General features: G+C 46.3%; 1 protein-coding gene across 5 annotated transcripts in view; it reads right to left on the bottom strand.

Moving 5' to 3' along the window:
* KIAA0319 (KIAA0319 ortholog) overlaps positions 1 to 18,683 on the bottom strand; it is a 111,244-nt gene that overhangs the window by 53,311 nt on the left and 39,250 nt on the right. For 4 of the 5 annotated variants that reach the window (XR_001373319.3, XM_014606646.3, XM_019490568.2 and 1 more), the window contains 5 exons: positions 13,611 to 14,377; positions 11,876 to 12,071; positions 8,118 to 8,222; positions 6,884 to 6,981; positions 1,570 to 1,657 (listed from right to left, as the gene is read on the bottom strand). Coding sequence is in view for 4 of the 5 variants with exons in the window: in XM_014606646.3 (XP_014462132.1) it covers positions 1,570 to 1,657; positions 6,884 to 6,981; positions 8,118 to 8,222; positions 11,876 to 12,071; positions 13,611 to 14,377 (1,254 nt within the window). In the remaining variant the exon portion in view is untranslated. Of the gene's footprint in view, positions 1 to 1,569; positions 1,658 to 6,883; positions 6,982 to 8,117; positions 8,223 to 8,459; positions 11,830 to 11,875; positions 12,072 to 13,610; positions 14,378 to 18,683 lie in introns of those variants that run through there. The other variant, XM_014606652.3, reaches the window with a different exon arrangement.

The following is an 18,683-nucleotide window of genomic DNA, read 5'->3' as shown; positions in this document are numbered from 1 at the left end:
TTCTATTATGTTTGTATTGATTTTTACTGTTTTATATTGAAAGTATATGATTTACATCTGTGTCTGTAAAGTAATGTCAAGTAATGTCAAGTTTCGATTTTGTATGTCAAGCCTCCATCTTGTCTCCTGCCCAGGTATAACCTATTGCATAGTATGTTGTAACTATGATTCATGTCTAACCAGTCTCATGTAAATTGGTTCTTGAATGAATGGGAGCGAATGATCAACAAATGATCAACTCAACAACCGGACCATCAACTCAACAACCAGACCACTGACTTGCATTGACTCACCCAGGAACCACAGACCTCACCCAGGAACAGAGACAAAACCCAGCATTTGAAAGATAAAGAACCTACAGGAACCCAACAAGGTGGAAGACAAAGACCCTACAGAAACCAGCAACCCACCAGACAATAAGGACACCTGGATCTGCACGTATGCATCTGAGCAGGTCTGGCCTTGCCTGGGCATGCCCTTCCCATAGGAGACACAGGTAGCCCACCCTGATAAATGGGGTGGTGGAGTGTGACCTCTTTGGGACGCCCTCTCCATCTTGACCAGCACCATGCCACACCACCTATCTACCCAGAGGCCCTGCTGGCAACCCCCTCCGGACAACACTTTGCTAGAGAAGACCCCAACTGGCCATTGAGGATCAACTCGCAGCCCAGAATAGGTAGCTATCACCCACCTTCCTTCCCCAAGCAAAGGACCTGGACTCTATCCCCACACACCGTGACTCTAATCCCTCCACTAAGACTTTCCTCTCCTGCTACCATTGTGCGTGTGCATGTGCGTGTGAACCAATAATTCCATGGAGCTGTATAGTGTGCTGCCTGATTAATAAAACTTATTTTGAAACCCCAAGTTGGGTTTTTGTCTTACTGACCTCCCGGACCTCCTCCTTGATTTCCCGGCTTTCTCCCTCAGTTCATTCTGCCTCTGTTTCCAGCCCCAATATCCCAGCTTTCTGCTCCTCCTTTCAGCCCCGATCTCCCAGCTTTCTGCCCCTCCTTTTCCCAGCTGTCTCCTCCTTGCCACCGGGCTTTTTCCCTCACTTCCACCCCAGGACCAGGTGATCTCAAATAACCCCAGGGGCCACAGTGACCTCAAGTAACCCCAACCCCGTGACCCCGAGTAACCCCGGGGCACATTGACCCCAATTAACCCCAGGGGCCACTTGACCTTGAGTAACCCCAACCCCAAGTGACCTTGAATAATCCCAAGCACCAGGTAACCCAAACGCTCTCTAGTGTTAACACACAGCCACGAAAGTGCATGTTTTTGTGTGTGCATATAGTTTTGTATGAACCCATAGAGTGAGTGAGTAATTTTGTATCACGCCCTCCTGTCTAACAGTGCAATATTGAGATCCTGAGTGTTGATCTGGTGTGTGTCAAGTCAACAAATTCAGTACAATACACTCAATTCAATCTAAAAAAACATCCTTGATGTAATGTGAGAAACTGTGCACACATTCCTGTGTGATAAGGAAATCTGTTACTCTTTCAAACTATTGAGGAATCTTTAAATGAAACAAGCACTTGATACATTGGTCTGATTTACCTGGTTTGACAGTGACATTCACAAATCCTTCTCCAAAGGCATTTTCACCAGAAACAGTCACTCTGAATGCATAGAGGCCTACTGACAGCTGAAGCATACAAAAAAAAAGTGCTACCAATTATATGAAGAATTGCACAAAGATAATATAAATATTTAAAGATACCTATTTGCTTGAAATACTGTAAACAAGCAACTTGAAACCCAGGGCTCCATTTATAAAGTCATGAACAAAGTATGGACCATCAGCCAGAAAGGCCTTGAGAAACAGCCACATGGGGCATTCTTACTTTGCTCTAGGACAGGGGTTTTCAAAGTTTTTAATAAATGTACCCCTTATGACTCAAAGTTTCAGCTCCTGTAGCCCCTTATACTTTTTTCTTGCTTATAAGGGGGGAGGGGGAGAGCAGATTGAGGCTCCTGCAGTGTAGAAGGGAGTGGGGCTGGGGCAGGCACTGCACAGCTGGGGTCAGGTGCAGTGCGGGACAGAACCATAAGTGGTTCATCTGTGGGGCGTGGGGAAGGGGTGGCAGCTCCCACCGCTGCAAGCTCCTCAGGAGGTCATGGGAGGGGGTGCATGCCCCCAGATCTGCATGGGGTAGGGCAAGGCGGGTTGCAGCCAAGGTAGCACCAGGCTCTTCCCAGCAGGAGGCTGGGCCAGGCTGAGCTCAGGGTGGGTGGCAGTGGTACTGGGAGGAGGGTTGGGGGACTATGGCAAATTCTGGAGTGGCTGCATCCCCCCTCCTCCCCTCATAGCCCTGCTCCTATAGGCCCCCTCGGTGAGGGAGGGAGTGGGGCAGGGGTAGGGGCTGCACAGCCAGGCAGGGCCCAGGATTGAGCTGCACACACCCCAGGAGGGCATGGGGAGGTACATGCCTCTGGATCTGTGCGCATGGGGTGGGCTGGGGCTGGGTCAGTACCAGGCTCTTCCTGGTGGGGGGTTGGCTAGGCTGTGCTTGGGGCAGGTGGAAGCAGTGCTGGCAGGGGAGCTATGAGGGGGTGCAGTCACTCCAGAATTCTCTATAGCCCCTCCAACTCCCACTTCCAGTGCCACTGCCAACTGCCTTAAGCACAGTGTGGCTCAGCCCACCCGCTGAGAATAGCTTAGTGCAGCCCCAGCCCACCCAGCGCTACCCTGCCTCGCATGCAGATCTGGGGGCGTACGCCCCACCCATGCTCTCCTGAAGTGTATGTAGTGGTGGCACTGGGAGGAGGGGTCAAATGGGGGAAGAACTCGCAGACAGAGGCTGCCACAACCACTCACCACCACTTATTGGCTGAGGGCAGTGTCCTGGTGGTCAATCAGGAGAGCTAGCTGGGGCGTGGGGAGGCACCACAATGTGCCATGTGGGGCCAGCAGTGCCCAGTGCACCCCTCTCCCTCCCCCAGGTAAGAAGTGAACACACGGGAGGAGATGCTACCGCCATGCCCCAGGGTGCGCTCTGATCCCACCCACCCACACATATCCCCAAAGACGTTTCTAAGTACTCCTGGGGGTACACATACCCCTGGTTGACAACCCCTGCCCTAGGACAGTGGTTCCCAACTGTGGCTTGCAAAGCCCTGCTGCACCCACATCAAATTAAAAGTTTGATAAGGAGGCATGGGAAATTCTGAGGGTTTCAGTGGTTTTAAAAGTTTGGGAATCACTGCCTGAAAAGATCAATCCTTTGAAAAATTGTAAGCAAGGGAACTTTGTCAGTCAGTAAAACTTTTCTGCGATGAGTCTACATGAGAAGGATGCAGGGTGCCCAATATACTCCGATTCTATAGATCATATTTTTCCTTACCATTTGCAAAATGCCTCAGCAGCATTTTGCTGATTCATACCAGTCAAAGATCTATGACTTTCAGTAGAAGGTGAAACCGATTTATAAAATAGTGATTGTATAGGTTAGGGACAGACATTTAAAAAGCCTGAGCCTGAAGTGATTCAATCTTTGCAGGTTAGTCAAACCTGAACCCATTTGTAACTGCACAAACATCCTCTATGGACTGAAGAAATGCAGGTAGATGCTTGCAGTGGCTCAGGCTAGAAGCTGGGGGACACTAGAGCAGCCCTCCCTTCCCTTCCATAATGCTGAGCTGGTGGGGCATGGCCAGGCCCTGGCAGGACAGCCAGATTAGAGAGGGGTTCCCACCACACATTATTCTTGAACAGCCCAGCAGGGAGTTGATAACAGATCATTTATCAGCCCATCAGCAAAACAAAAGCCTCTCTCATTAGTTAGACAAGGTTCCTTGGGTGAATTTGATATCTTTTATTAGACCAACCCAAATGGTTGGAGAATAGTTATTAAGCAAGCTTTCGGGTTCAAAAACCCTTTGTCAGGCTAAGGACGCTGCAGCAGTTGCTGCGTGCTCTTCCTGGATGGAATGAAAAGTAAAGAAGCCAGGGGCTGGGCTGGGCTGGGGAGTCAGTTGCCAGGCAGACTGTAATGTATTAAAAATCCAATGTCTATGTTTAGTCCCTGATCTCTAGTATCCAGCAGGTTGATGAAATGGAGCTCATAGGCTCGTCTCTGGGATGTGTTGTGTAAATTTCCCTTGAGGATCAGGACTGAGAGACTGGAGAGAGAGTGGCCCTCCTGTGAGAAATGTGACCCCACCGGTAATTGGGTGTTTCTGTCTTTGATGGATTTCCGGTGTGTGTTCATTCTGGTGCGCAGTTGTTGTCTGGTCTCTCCTACATATCTTCCATCAGGGCATTTGGTGCATTGGATGAGGTATACTACATTCCTGGAGGTGCAGCTGTAAGATCCTGGGATGCTGATGGCTCTGTTGCGGGGTGTAGTAATAGTGGAGGTGGTGGAGATGTGGGGGCAGGTTTTGCATTTCTTGTCATGGCACAGTCTGGATCCTTTTGGTGTGTTCTGGGCTGAGGAAGTTTGCTTCTTGTGATGAGGTTGGCGAGGTTCGGTGCTTGTCTGAAGGCTAGGATGGGTAGCTCTGGGAAGATTTTTTTAAGAATAGGGTCTTTTTCTAATATGGGTTGCAATTTTTTGAGGATTTTCCGTATAGGTTCAAGGGATGGGTGATAGGTCATAACCAGCGGTGTGCGATTTGTGGGTGTTTTTCTTCTGTACTGCAGCAGTTCTTCACGTGGTATCCAGGTGGCTCTTTCAAACGTGCGATCTACCTCTCTGGAGGAGTGTCCTTGCTGGGTGAAAGCCTTTTTAAGATTGGTGAGGTGGTGATCCCGGGTGCTCTCTTCAGTACAGATGCGGTGGTATCTGAGGGCTTGGCTGTATATCACAGCTTTTTTGGTGTGTTTCGGGTGATTGCTGGTTTTGTGCAGATATGTGTGTTGGTCTGTGGGTTTCTTGTATACTGTGGTCTGTATTTTACCCTTCTGGATACTGATCATTGTGTCTAAAAAGGGGATGTTGGTGCTGGAGTATTCTAAAGAAAGTCGGATGGAGGGATGGTGACTGTTGAATTTCTGGTGGAACTCAATTAGAGATTCCTGGTTCTCAATCCAAACGATGAAGATGTCATCGATGTATCGTAAGTACAGCAAGGGTTTGATGGTGCAGTTCTTGAGGAAGTCTTCTTCCAGGTGGCTCATAAAAAGGTTGGCATACTGTGGGGCCATTTTAGTGCCCATAGCTGTTCCCATCGTCTGGAGGAAGTGTTGATTATTAAAAGTGAAATTGTTGTGTGTGAGGATGAAGTGTATAAGCTCAGTGATATCTTTGGGTCTGTATTCTGAGTTGTAATCTTGTTCCTGTAGATATGTAAGGCAGGCTTGGATGCCATCCTGGTGTGGGATGTTGGTGTATAGGCTGGTAACGTCCATGGTGGCTAGGAGTGTGTTGCTGGGAAGGTGGTCTATGTTTTTAAGTTTCCGTAGCAAGTCTGTGGTGTCTTGGACAAAACTTGCTCTGTGGGTGACAAGCGGTTTTAGGATGGATTCAACAAAACCTGATATTTCTTCAGTTAGGGTCCCATGGTTGGATATGATAGGTCTGCCAGGGTTCCCTTGTTTGTGGATTTTCGGGAGCATGTAAAAAGTCCCTGGGTTAGGTAGCGGGGGGGGATCAAGGTCTGTAGTTTTTCTTGTAATCTCGGTGGAAATGATTTGATGGTATTGTTGAGTTTTTTGGTGAAAAGGGGAGTAGGATCTTCTTGTAGTTCTTTGTAGTAGGTGGTGTCAGAGAGCTGTCTCTTGGCTTCCTTTATGTAATCCTCACAGTTTAGGATGACTATGGCTCCTCCTTTATCTGCTGGTTTTATTACTATTTGGTGGTTAGATCTTAGGGATTCTATGGCCTTTTTCTCTGGTAGAGAGAGGTTGTTGTGGTGGCGCGTGTTGCTGATTATTTCATTGTTCATTCTTTCCCTGAAGTAGTCAATGTAGCGGTCAAGGTTAGGGTTTCATCCACTGCGAGGTGTCCAATCTGATGTTTTTTTGGGTTTTTTGGCATTGATCTTTTCTGTCCTGTCTGCATTTGTCCTGTCTGCCTTACACAGACACTTCTCCACATTAGCTAGCATACCACATGCTAGCTATGATCAGTGATGTGGAAGACGGGAGGGGGGCACCGGGAAGCCAGGCAAATGCTGCTATGCCTGCAAGTCTGTCCTGGAGCTCCAGCCAGAGAGCTGAGGGAAGGGGCCAGCCCATCTCTCTGGAGCAAAAAGCCCTATCCAGGGCTGCAAAACATCTGGGATGCTAGGGGCCTATCGTTTAACTTAAACCAGCAAGGGGTCTGGGACAGACATTGCATAAACCGGTTTGACCCAAATCAATTAAGTGTGATACTACATTCAACCAGTTTTGTCTTAAACCAGTTTCAGCCATTTTTAAACTGGTTTATATGTACTGAACTTATATTCTGTTACAGGTTTAAATCGGTTTCTGATCACTTAAACCAGTTTATGTGTAATGTCTCTCCCTAGCCATAGGCTTTTCAACAGCATGCTGCAGGAAGCAAAACTGTAGCATCTAAAGATAAGTGAAATTTTATAGCCAAAAGCAACACAAATTCATGAGAGTTTTGCTGAATTGTTCATCGTGGGGGAAAAAACCCCAAAACCAATGATTTTCATTGTTCGAGTCAAAACACCTTTTCATTTCAAAATTTCTTGATTTCTTTTTTTTTGTTAATAAGAACACAAGAAAGAAAACATTATTTTTCCCCCAACTTCTTTACTAGCTTAAAAAAAAAAAAATTACCTGGACTGAAATATGAAGCAAACTGAAAAGTCCAGGATTCACTATACATAACAAACCAAACGCAGACATCAGCACAGACTCCAAGACCTCACACAGTGGTTAGATGGGTCAAGTCACACTAAGCCTCAGAGCACCTACCTGTGAGAGTTTCAGTGTCGGTGTATGCCTGTGCTCCATTTCACCCTCATAGTCAGCAGGGTGACTGATCAGGCTCCACTCATAGCTATAAGCAGTTTCTAGGTTAGAAAAAGAAGAAAAGTAATCAATAGTTTTGCCTTCAAGCTAAACATACAGGGAGAAATAATGAAATTAGGTACAGCATCTGTAATGCCAAAAATTTTAGTCAAAACAATGATCTCTCATGTTTTAGCCTCTGAAATAACAGCATGCACTACGGTGCTGTAGCTCACTCAGTATTTGAAGTAGCTTCTTTCCTTCACCATCACTGACCTGAGCACTGGAATCATCTTTGTTTTACAGGCTCACTTGCAGTGCATTTGTTCTTTCCACTATCAGCTAAAAAGCAGCATTAAGAGTTCAATTTAATGCTTTAAAGGCTTAATCCATACCCTCTGCTCCCCCACCAGCCCTGTAGATAATATAAGTAGCTCCCCTGGAAGCAATCAGTGTAAGGTCTGACCCAGTGCATTTCTAGAAGAGGATCTGGCTAGTCCATATGAATGCTACAGCAGAAAGGCTGCAATGAATCGGACTCAAAAGTCCACTTGGAAACCCCTCTCGCAGCTAGAGCCACAGGGTACAGACAGAAGTTACATTTGTCAGTCCCCTGAAAGTGCTCTGCAGCCATGCCGTGACACACGTGCACAGCTGCAGAGCACTTTAGAAGTGGCCAATCACACAACAAATTAATCTTCAACAAATGTGCGATCTGATAAAAGATGCTCCACTCTGGAGTGCCTCAGGGAACTTCTGTCAGGCTGGGCAAACCCCAGGCCACAGCTCGCTCTTTCTTTCTTCTCCCCACTCCCTTCCTGTAGAAGTACCAAAGCTGGGAGAGGAGGGGCAGGGGCAAGGCTAGGGGAGAGAGGATGCAGGCAGTATCTTCAGGCTTGATCATCTCCGAAGTGGAGCTCAATCCCCACCCAACTCTCCCAAACCAACAGACAAATGTATGTTAGGTTGGGGGACACTACTGATGGTGCTTTATGTAAAGCGCTGTGAGTTAGAGTGGGGGCCTGCAGGCCTGTCACTGCCCACAGGGTTTGGCCAAAAGGATCTCTACACACATCGGAAGGGGAAATTGGACTCTCTGAATTCCTTCCTAGTTATAAGGTACATCTAGCATAAAGTCCAACTTCATTCAAATGTCAATATTTTGTGTTTTCTTGTATGACAAGACCATTCAACTCACCTGTAGGTGGTGGTGGGACAACAAAAGCATTCAGTTCAACTTCATTTCTGGGGAGTGTCACCTGGATGTTATCACCAGCTGATACAATGAGCTCTTTTATTGACTCTATATTTAAAAAATAATACAATTAAGGAGAAATTAATTAAAAACATTTTAATAGGGATGTATAATCATCGTTCATCAGCTGGTAACCTTCAAAGTAGGTATGGATGATAAGTTATCAAGGAAATGTAATTATCATATTACAATTGATAAGAATAATCATGATTATGGATTGATTTTCTCTCTCCAGTTTACAAACTGTTTCCCCAAAGTTGCAATAAGAATAAACTTAGCACCTACATTAATAGTACCAGGAGCAGTAAGTGTTAAAACCTCCAATCCTGAAATTCGATGGAAAGCACCAGAGTTCATCCAACCATTTGGAATTTATTCAGGAACATCCCAAGATGGACAGAGGCAGTACAAACTGGTATAACAGATAAGGGAACCACGTAGGTTGGTACAACCAAACTTGGCACAATGGATACAAGTAATATATAGGAATGTGGTAATTAAGTACAGTAAGTTCATTTAATTAGAAAACTTTAAGGTGCTTGGTGTGGCGGGCCAGTAGGGGGTGCTCCTGCGTTGAGCCGCCCACCTCCCTGAGCCCGACCACCTTCCAGGCTCCGAGTGCCTCCCTTGGGGCACCTCACGTCCAGCCCACCCCTTCCCCTGGAGCACACCCACTAGCCTGGGGTTCCTGCTGCCACCATCCAAGGCTCTGGACTCACTCCTGGCTCTGCGCACCTTGGAGAACACAGGCCTGATCGTCCAATGGGTCCTAGACCCAATACAAGCACTTAGGGCACTTCCCCAAGTCAGGGGCTTATTAGGAAAGTCTCCCTTAGTCCGCTGACCTAAGGGCCCTCCTCCGCATAATTTAGACCCACCCCTCAATAAGTCTCCCACACCGGTCACAAAGGAGAACTTTATTGATTACAGGGGGTAGGGCGGAAACAGGGTAAAAGGTAGAGCAATATCATAGAAATATTAGAGGAATATCAAAGGAATCCCATAGAGCAAACCAGCATGGCTGAAGTAGCCATTTAAACACGCATCTGAGTTACTGAAGCTAAATATCTAATCGGATCTCGAGTAGCTTACTCACTCGCATCGTCCAGAGGTGGTTGGAGTTTCCTCTGGAGGCAGGTCGCTCTTGGAGCATGCGGTGATGAGGAGAGAGCCAGTTTCAGATTCACCTGGATGACCACATGGCTAATGGCTGCCTTCTCCCTGGACCGGGCCTTTTTATCCCCTCTCTGACCTCAGCAGCCCGGTCCAATCGAAGCTGCCAATACTGGCCACAAGCCGACCAATCTACCAAGCATCCCTGGCTACCTGGGCCCATGCGCAGGGCTGGGCTTCTCCCCCCTGCCCAGGTGACCAGAGCATCCGCCTCCCCGGCCCCAGGCTTTTGTCATGCAGACAAGGTGGGAGATCCCCGCCCTGAGGGATTCGAGACAGGTCTCTGGAGAGGGGCACCGACGGTGGCATTTCTGCCACACTTGGTACCAATAGTGATTGATCATGTGTGGGCAATGATGCAGGCTTAATGTAAGCATTTCTAATGTATAAAAAGAATAAACCAGAAATGCACTTTGAATTTGCATTTAACACTCCACTATCCCTCCTGTCAGCCAGTCTGATCACCTGGCGATAGTATCATCAGATTCACTGAGTAGCTGCTGCGTCCTTTGAACCACATTACAATAGGAACTAACAGGCCCTCGGATGCAACAAGTGTACTAATAGAAAATATGGAAAGAAAGCCTCTGCCTCTCCCCACATATAACTCTTCTGTATTCCCATTACTTGTGGTCCGTGAATGCAGACCAGGAACCAACTAACAAATCCAGCATTCTAACCCTGTCCAAGTGCAAAGCCAGAGAGTCCACCTTCTCCCAGGTGAAGTCAACACTATTGCTGTGCATTCTCCTGAGCACTTGCCAAAGGACCTTGACTTTCTCTCCAGGACACTTCAGACTCCATCTGCTAAGCCACTTAGGGGCACACAAATCTCTCTTTCTCAGCCCAAGTGCATTTGTTTTGCTTAAGGGCAAAATTTCAGCCCTAAATTGAATCATGTGTGTGCCTGAGTCATCCACCAGACAACACTCAGTGATTCTGATAACAGTTTTGTGAACAGTTTCCAAGAGCTTTATTGTTGGAAGCTCTCCAAAGAAAAATGTAATCAGCATTAGAATAAAAAAACCCATACTAAATAATTCAGCATAGTCTTTACCAAAGCAATAGGCTCTTGCCTTTTCTGTCAAGTGTGTACCATTTACATGTTTGTGTGATGCTCTAAAAGGCATAGCTAATTTGTTATTCAGAGAGTCACTTTTTAAAATTCCATTAAAATAAGAGGCTGCCATGAACCCATGGCTTAACCATGGCTTAACACTTTGCATGTTATTTCATGCTGCTCTTCACCTATGAACAAATCTCCCTTCCTGCAAACCACTCTTATCTACACAGTCAACAGATCTATTCAGTAATGGGGTTTCTTTTTGGCAGTATGCTTTCAGGCAAGGTTCAAACAGATCTACACCAAAGGCTTTCCAGGAGTTGGTAGTCCTAAATTAAGGACTGAATTTTGCTTTTAGATCCCATCCTTGTGAGAGAAGAGTAGTCCCAGTGATGACACAATCATTTCCTGGAAAACACCCCTGCATTTTGCATAGAAGACACGTAAGAAAAGCACTAACAGTTAACCTGGACTATGACTTTCCCTTAGGCTGGAAGTGTTTGAGGAAGAAGGCACAGCTGGAGAACTGTCTGGCTGTTACAGTCGCAGGTGAGTGGAACCCTGCTGCTACATGCTGCAAGGGTTCTGTACAGTGCAGCATTTTCAAAGGTCACCCAATGATAATGGTCAGGTTAAGGCAGGGCATTTTGAATTTCCAGAGACCCCTGCTGAAAATGACATTTCTCAATAGGTCCAAAAATAAATCCATTTTCAAAAACAAAAGTGCTCTTAATATAGAACTCGTGGGCAAAATTCTGACTGGCCTTAAATTGTATTCTTTTGTCCAAGACATGACTGGGATTGAGCCTGGAGTTTATAAACCTACAGCTGAAGAGTGTGGGCTATATACTCACCAAACCAGGATGTGTGGTTTTATGGTAGGAAGCAAACCAGCCCCAGAAAATAGAAATCCAATACGAAAAGGCAGTAAAACCTCTTCCCAGCCTTTGTTCAGAAATGCTTATTCGACAGGCACAAAAGAAAAACAACATTACCCTCTAACAATCAAGGCAAACACTGAACAGGGTTTACTTTTATTTTTTTTTCCAAACAGATAATATTACTATTACCATCTCCACAGAAGCTCAAGTAGGAAGACTATTAAAAAGGACCAGGCTTCAACACACTATAAAAACAGTCAAAGGCTGGATTAAGCCTCTTTGATTTCCTAGCTGACCCCCATTTGACAGAGCTCCTTAGCCACCACAAATAAATTAGTGATCCTTGGATTTTAGATTCGTTGTCACTCAGTATCACAATATGAAGGTTGTGCTACTGATAGCTCATATATTAGTGATAAATTGCACACTTTGGTACAAAGCTTCTGCTCCCCAATCAATTGGGCAAAAAGAAATTTCACTCTCAGTCTGCCAGTCACATCAGGAGTCTGTTTTGGGTTTTTGGCTTAGGAGGCATCAGTTTCTCAATTCTTTCTGCCAAAAGTTCAGCCTTGAAAAAGAGTTACCTGCTTTGGCCCCATTGGCAGGAGATACGAATTGGTGCGTGACAGTAGACCGAGAGGGGAGAGGGTTAGTAGGAAGTGGTGTGGTTCCATCTTGAGTCAGACTATGCTGAGCTGTTGTGGAGACCTGGGTTCTCTCTAAAATAGTTGGTGTGAATCCCAAGTTGTCTGAAGAAGGATTATGGGAAGGTGTTAGAACCTATGAGATGAATTGTAGGGAAAAAGTTATTAAGATAAACCATCGTTCAAATTCAGATATACATTTCTCTAATGCACAAATTGATTTGGAAGTCCCACGTGAAGCAAAACATCTCCCATAAGTTTCTGCAGAAAATTCACAACCTCAACAGTATTTTCAACAAAACCAGGAGATTGTCAAGAAAATAAAGATACTTTGGAAAATTTGCAAGGCCAGCAGTTCTCAGAGCTGTGTATGGTGACAATGATGATGCAGTAATATTACTCAACAAATACTCAGAAATGACCATTGATCTGACATCAAAAAGTCATAATCTTTCACATTCCCACCATTTCATTATGTACTGAAAATTTGCATCTTTTGTCTGTATATTGTAATTTTACTGTTTGTTTCTAAGACCTGATTGATTGGTGTTCTCTATTTCGGTCTTCTTAATGCCTGTAAATAAAATGCCAACTCTGAATCATCTAGCTAATGGAACAGTGTGCTCTTCAGCTGACCTGTCCTATGAACAAATGGTGATTCCACAGATATAAGCCTGGGCAGATCTAGGCTTTTGAAAAGGGGGTTGCAGACAGTGTGGCACATCTGGGCAGCAACCCAGAGAGGGCAGGGCACAAGTGCAACTAGTTTGCCACAGTGAACAGCTAATGCGATTAATTAGGAGGCACCTGCAAGAAACCCTGGAGGAAGTCAGCTGACCAGAAAAGGGGCAGGACCTGAGGGATATAAACCCCATTAAACCACATAATCCTATTTCTAGTCCCCCACCCTTATCCTGCGTCCCTGCTTCCCGCACATAGTTTGTCATACTCACTTCTTGTGTCTGCTCTTTGCTTAAGCTATAAGCTTTTCAGGGCAGAGTGAAAAGGAGAGTGTCCACTAATGCTATTTGGTATTGATAGGGTGCTTTACATGTTCAAAACACTATACAGATACTTATTATTCAGTACATTACCAGTTGCACCATTATACTAGCTTATTTTATGGATGGGGAAACACAGATTGAACAAGGCCACACACTGAATTTAGGCCTGGGCCAAAGCCAAGATTTCAATGCTGAAATTTCTCAGTCCTAACTCTCTGCTTATTCTCCTAAATCCCACTCCCTCTCAGGACCTGTTAAAATGCATGCTATATGCTGAGCTAAACCATCCTACGAGCTCTTCAGGGATAATATGTTCTGAAGGTCAGAATGGGAAAATACCACACAGACTCATTGCAATCCAGACCCACATCTGCAAACCTGAGAGCTTCAAATGGGTTCCTTTGCTCTGACTTACTCCTTAATGGCCGACAGACGTCTGAGGGCCTTCTGCTCATCTAAGTAGCATTGCATTTCAATTAGCTTAGCCTGTGGAAGCAGAGTCTGTCCACTCTCATACAGTAATATGAGAAGTCAGCAATGCAAGGCAGCATTCAATTTCCTTAGGGAGTATTCTACAAAGCAATCATCTGTTTTGATTGAAAAGGAACTACAGTGCAGAACACTACAGGGCAGGCCTCACCACATCTTCTGGGATCTTGGAATACACATACCTCTTGCCTGAGATTATCACTGGCTTGGAAAGGAGGTGGAACAACTGCTTCACTTGCTGTTTTCTTCACTGGCAATGGAGTAGCTTCTGCAAGAAATGGCAGCTTCTCCTTGGAGGATTCAGTAGCAGAGTTGGATTCAGACCCATTTTTATTCATGAGGTTTTCCAGTTTATCGACTCCCCTGTCTTTTTCAGCCAGATTCTCACCATTGTCTTCAGTGCCTGAAGAGTTAAAGCCATTTTCACTAGTCACCATCAGGCCCCAGTCTGTGTAATCAGTGCTCTCCTTCTGTTCATGCTTGATGCTCAGCTGAAATGGGTCCTGCTCCAGTTCCCTGTAGTCATCTGTGTATTCAGGTACCTCTTCGAGGCTGTGATCTTTACTTAGCAAAGATAACTCCTTCAAATTACTCACTTCCTCAGAGGGCTCATTCTGGTGTCCCACAGAATGAACCATATTTGGGAGCACTTGTCCATACCCTAGCAACGTGGCTGGTCGCTGAGAGGGTCTCAGTACAAAGGTAAGGTAAGACTTTACCGTTTCGATTTTCTTAGGTTCACAGTTCTCTTTATGCTGGCAGTTCACAATGTAGCAACGCCGTTCAAACATCCAGGACAAGTCACAACCTGAAAGGTCACAGCAGGCAGCTGTGCAGTCTGCCATTGACACAGCGTGAGGAACTCGCATGATTTTAGTGGTTTCTAAATTTGGAGATATCACTGCATCTGAGTATGTGGCTCCTTCCCTACACTGCTCGCACAAATACCCTGAAACAAAAGGCAATTAATTTAGTCGAAGAACAATCATATAGGTTCTTATTTTATTTGCAGGGCTTTCCCAATGATGGCAAAAATTTACATTGTATTAAATAGACTTGTATTTTAGTTTAAACTACACAAATTTCTCCCGTGTTTTTCTTATGGCGTGCATTAACAGCAACATTTCACACCTTGCATTTGTCATCTAAGGCTCTCAAAGAATTCTGACCCACGTCTCTCACCCTTATTTTCACCAAATACAGAAACAGAGACAAAGAGGTCAAAGTGACTCCAAATGTCACAGAGGCTGTTAGCTGAGGAAGGAGCATAAGAACTCTGTTGACAAAGCAATCATAAAAAAACACTTTTCAAGATTTAAAAAATATCAAGTTATTTTTCCTTCCAGTAAGAGGAAGACAGAGAGCACCACATAGGTAGAGACCTACTGAATTCACAACTGTGCAAAAAATGTGAATTTGGGTGGGCTCCAAGAAAAAGGGTGGGCTTTGCAAAAAACAATAGGCTCACTGCAAGAAAAGAAAAGAAAAGAAAAGAAAAGAAAAGAAAAGAAAAGAAAAGAAAAGCTTATTGAAAATAAAATGCCGTCTCCCCAGAGGGAGCTGGTGCTGTGGCCCAGGGCCGCCATCACGAAGGGCTGCTGCCCCTGCCCCTCACCACTGATTGGCTGAGAGGGCTACCTGTTGTGCGGCCTCTCCCCTCTTCATCAACTGGTGGCAAGGGGCAGGGCTGCATGATGGACAGCCCTTGCAACCAATCAACAGCAAGGGGTGAAGTCATGTGATGGACAGCCTTCACAGAATCACAGCCAATCAGCAGTGAAGGGCAGGGCCACCAGAGCCCCTCAGCCAGTCGGGGCTGGGGGGAAGGTCACTGCATTCAACCTGTGAAAATGGCAGCTGACCCTGGGATCTGCCTGTGAAATAAGCCAGCCACCTCCTTGAGTTAAATAACCTCTGTCTTATGTCTACCTATGCCATTTAATAAACCATAAGAGGACTGGCATATTATTTGAGTACTTGAGTAGATGCTGGTTGGCCAGTTCTAACTTCCGTGTTTTGACCATTAGCTTCTGCTGCCTCCCAGGGTATTACTCCTTCTAGGGCCATCTCCCCTTCTCCTGGCTCTTGCAGTGAAATCACAAGCTGCACCTCTAATACCACAATTGTTTTCAAATCAAGACGGTATGAGGTTATGAACGCAGGATTTTGACATCATGACAGGATGAAATCAAGGCTTGTGAGGGTGAAATCTTTTCAACCAAGCACACATCCAGAGAATGTCTACATCAGCCATACAGTTCAGCCCCCACAATAAATCCACAAAATAAGAAAAGAAAATCAAATTTTTCTTCAGAATAATTTGTGGGAATGTCACCTTAATCTGACAGCCATTGGAAAAGTTGCTGTGTAAAAACAGCACGGTCTCATTAACATGTCTTTGAGTCACATTTGCTGATAAACTGATGAAAACAAGATGTTACTGTTCCCACTGCAGAGCTTGTCATCATCGTCATAACTAGGGATCCTGGTTTTCTGTTTAAAAATTACAAATTCTCTGATTAAAAGGAAAATCAAAATTCTCTGATTAAAAATCCAAAATCTGCATTTTTCCATGATTAAAATGAAATGCTGCTGTATATATAGGTATCAGCTGAACGCAAAGTTTAAATTGATCTATTTACAATTTTAAAGCAGTTTGGAAGTCTACCAGTGCCTCAATCACTATAATAAAATAAATTCTAAATGCCTATAAATGTTGGTATTTGATTTGGGGTTTTTTTTATCATGGAAAAATCAGAGCTCCCCCTGCCCCCTTCACTCACCAAGACGTGGGTCCACCTGCAGCTGTCCCCTGCCACTGCTTTGTGGCGCTGAGCAGCCCCAATATGCTAGTGCCCTGCCCAGGCCATTGCCCCTCACTCCCAACTCAGAGCCCCCCAGTTCAGCTGGTGCCCCTCACTCCCCACCCACAGCCTTCTGGCCCTGCCAGTGCCCCTCACTCCTGACCAACAGCCCCCTGTCCCCCCACCCTCAGCCCTGCTGAAGGTGGTCCCCAGCTGCCAGGGCTACAGGGTCAGGGACCCGGGTCCATAACCCTGTCCCCCCCCAGCAGCCTCTGAGCCCCAGCTGCCCCAGCTGCGGCTGGAGCAGAGCACAGAGCCAGGCTCCCCCACCCCATAGACAACATAGCCAGATCAGAGCCCATGGGGGAGGGTGGATGTGGGCTGCCCACTGCAGGCCTGAAGCTTACTGCCCTGCTGCTATCCCCCCAGGGGCCCCCATGACCCAGCATGGCAAGCCAGAGCAGAGTGGGGCAGGGAGGCTCAGTGCTTGGTGCCATAGTAAGGTGCCCCATCCACCCAGCAGCAGCATCTCACCATGGTGATGTGGGGCTCCTAGCAGCAACACCAAGCCTCCCCACTCCACTCTGCTCTACCCTACTATGCCAGGTCCCACCTGCTGGGACATGGAGGCCCCTGGGGGAAGAGCAGCAAAATGGGGAGCCCTGAGCCTGCAGCCACCAGCCTGCATCTGCCCCCAACCTGCACACAAATCTGGTGGCGTGCGCCCACCATGCCACCCTGGAAGTGCACCCAGTGGTGGGATGCCAGCCCCCAGCTGCCCCCTCAGATAAGCAACCTGCAGCTTCATCCTGCTCCCTAGCCAGGCCCTGCAGCCACACATTCCCACCCCAGCCCTGGACCCCAAGCCCCATGCACCACCCCAACTGGGCAGTGCCCCCAGCCCCAACTCCCTCCCTCCCTCACTTGGGGGTCCCCATCCCCCCTCCCAACTTATCTGAAGACAGCTGCAGGACCTGCTCTCATGCCTCCTGGCTATACATGGTGCCCCCTTTTATTGCACTCCCCCCCAGCCCCTTGCACACTGGAACTCTGTCAGCCTGCAAGGGGAAACCCACTGTTTCCCATATTTTTCTCCTTAAAAGGAGAACATCTGCGGTTTTCTCCTTAAAAAGAGAATATTGTGGTTTTCTGTGATGAATGGAAAACCCAGATCCCTGGTCCTAACAGTTATGAAAGAGGGATTCTATTCTATTTTATGCATCACTGCCAAAGTGTCACTAGAATTCTGATAGGAGTGTCCTTATTACTGATGCTGATGATATAAGGCGGTGTGGCTTTACTGCAACACAGGTGACACAAATCATACAGGCAGCCTTTGCGTGCTCCACGCAGCAGACTAGGGAATGGACAGGCAGCACAATGGCAGATAGAGCAGAAAGTAGAGCATCAGATCATGCAAGGGGCACAGGACAGGAAGCAGAAAGCAGATGGAGCAAAGCAAGAGGATCAGAGTGGCACTCGGAGGTGTGGGGCTAATTTGCCAAAAAGATTGGTCCCCACTGGTATAACAGAAGAAAGAAGACAGCTTGATTGTTGGATCGGAGATTGATTTTAAAAAAAGCCCTTGATAAAACATCCTGCTCTCTGTTATGCTAGTATGGGGCAGTGGAGGAAGGAAAAGCTAGAGGGAGGGAACAGACAAATGTACTTTTTAGCCACTTTAAAAAGAGAAGGGGAGCTGCTACTTGGGAGCACACATCGGACCTTATTATCCAAGTGTAACATCCATATGATCCTGTAGTGATACAGCTTTGACCCCAAATGGAACAAGTTTAAAGTAACAGCAGTTTTGCTACACTTTTATTGTTACAAGATTATAAAGAAGTCACATGTGAACAACAGCGCATACCAGTATCCTTTGATATAGATCCAATTGATACATCTGTCTGTATCAGTCTGTAATGTGAGACAGCTTGAAAAGAACGGAAGCAGCCAATATCCAAGGGCTAAGGAGGGAGGCCAGCAATCTTGCCTGACAGTAGTCCAAGAGATAGTGTCACCCTCATAGAAATGTGTTGCAACTGGCAGCAACACTGATGGAAACTGCCCACTACTCCTTCTGGCACAATTCTGTTACCATCTGTTGGCCATTTGTTACTGGCTTTATGAATGTTATGCCAAAGTCCCAGATAAAAATATTGCCAAAGGAGACTGGTACAAACACATCTGGTCAAACAGGTGGTACAGTTCAGACGCATTGTAGGCACAGATAGTAGAGCTCCCCATTGTAACTTACGGCACTTCACAGGAAGCACCACGAGTTACTACAATCCCCCAGACCCCACAGACATTCACTGTTGGGTCCTGGATGCTGGGGAATCGAGCTGCCATTTAAAGCGGCTGCAAGCCTGCAGCCGCTATCCCTAGCAATGCCCCTCCCCCATCCCAGCCCCACACTGTTTTCAGAATGGGAGGGGGGAAAGGGAGTGG

Source organism: Alligator mississippiensis, chromosome 3, assembly GCF_030867095.1.
Source record: "Alligator mississippiensis isolate rAllMis1 chromosome 3, rAllMis1, whole genome shotgun sequence".
NCBI lineage: Eukaryota > Metazoa > Chordata > Crocodylia > Alligatoridae > Alligator > Alligator mississippiensis.
Note: the sequence above shows the minus strand (reverse complement) of the source record. Positions and strands in the feature narration are given on the sequence as shown.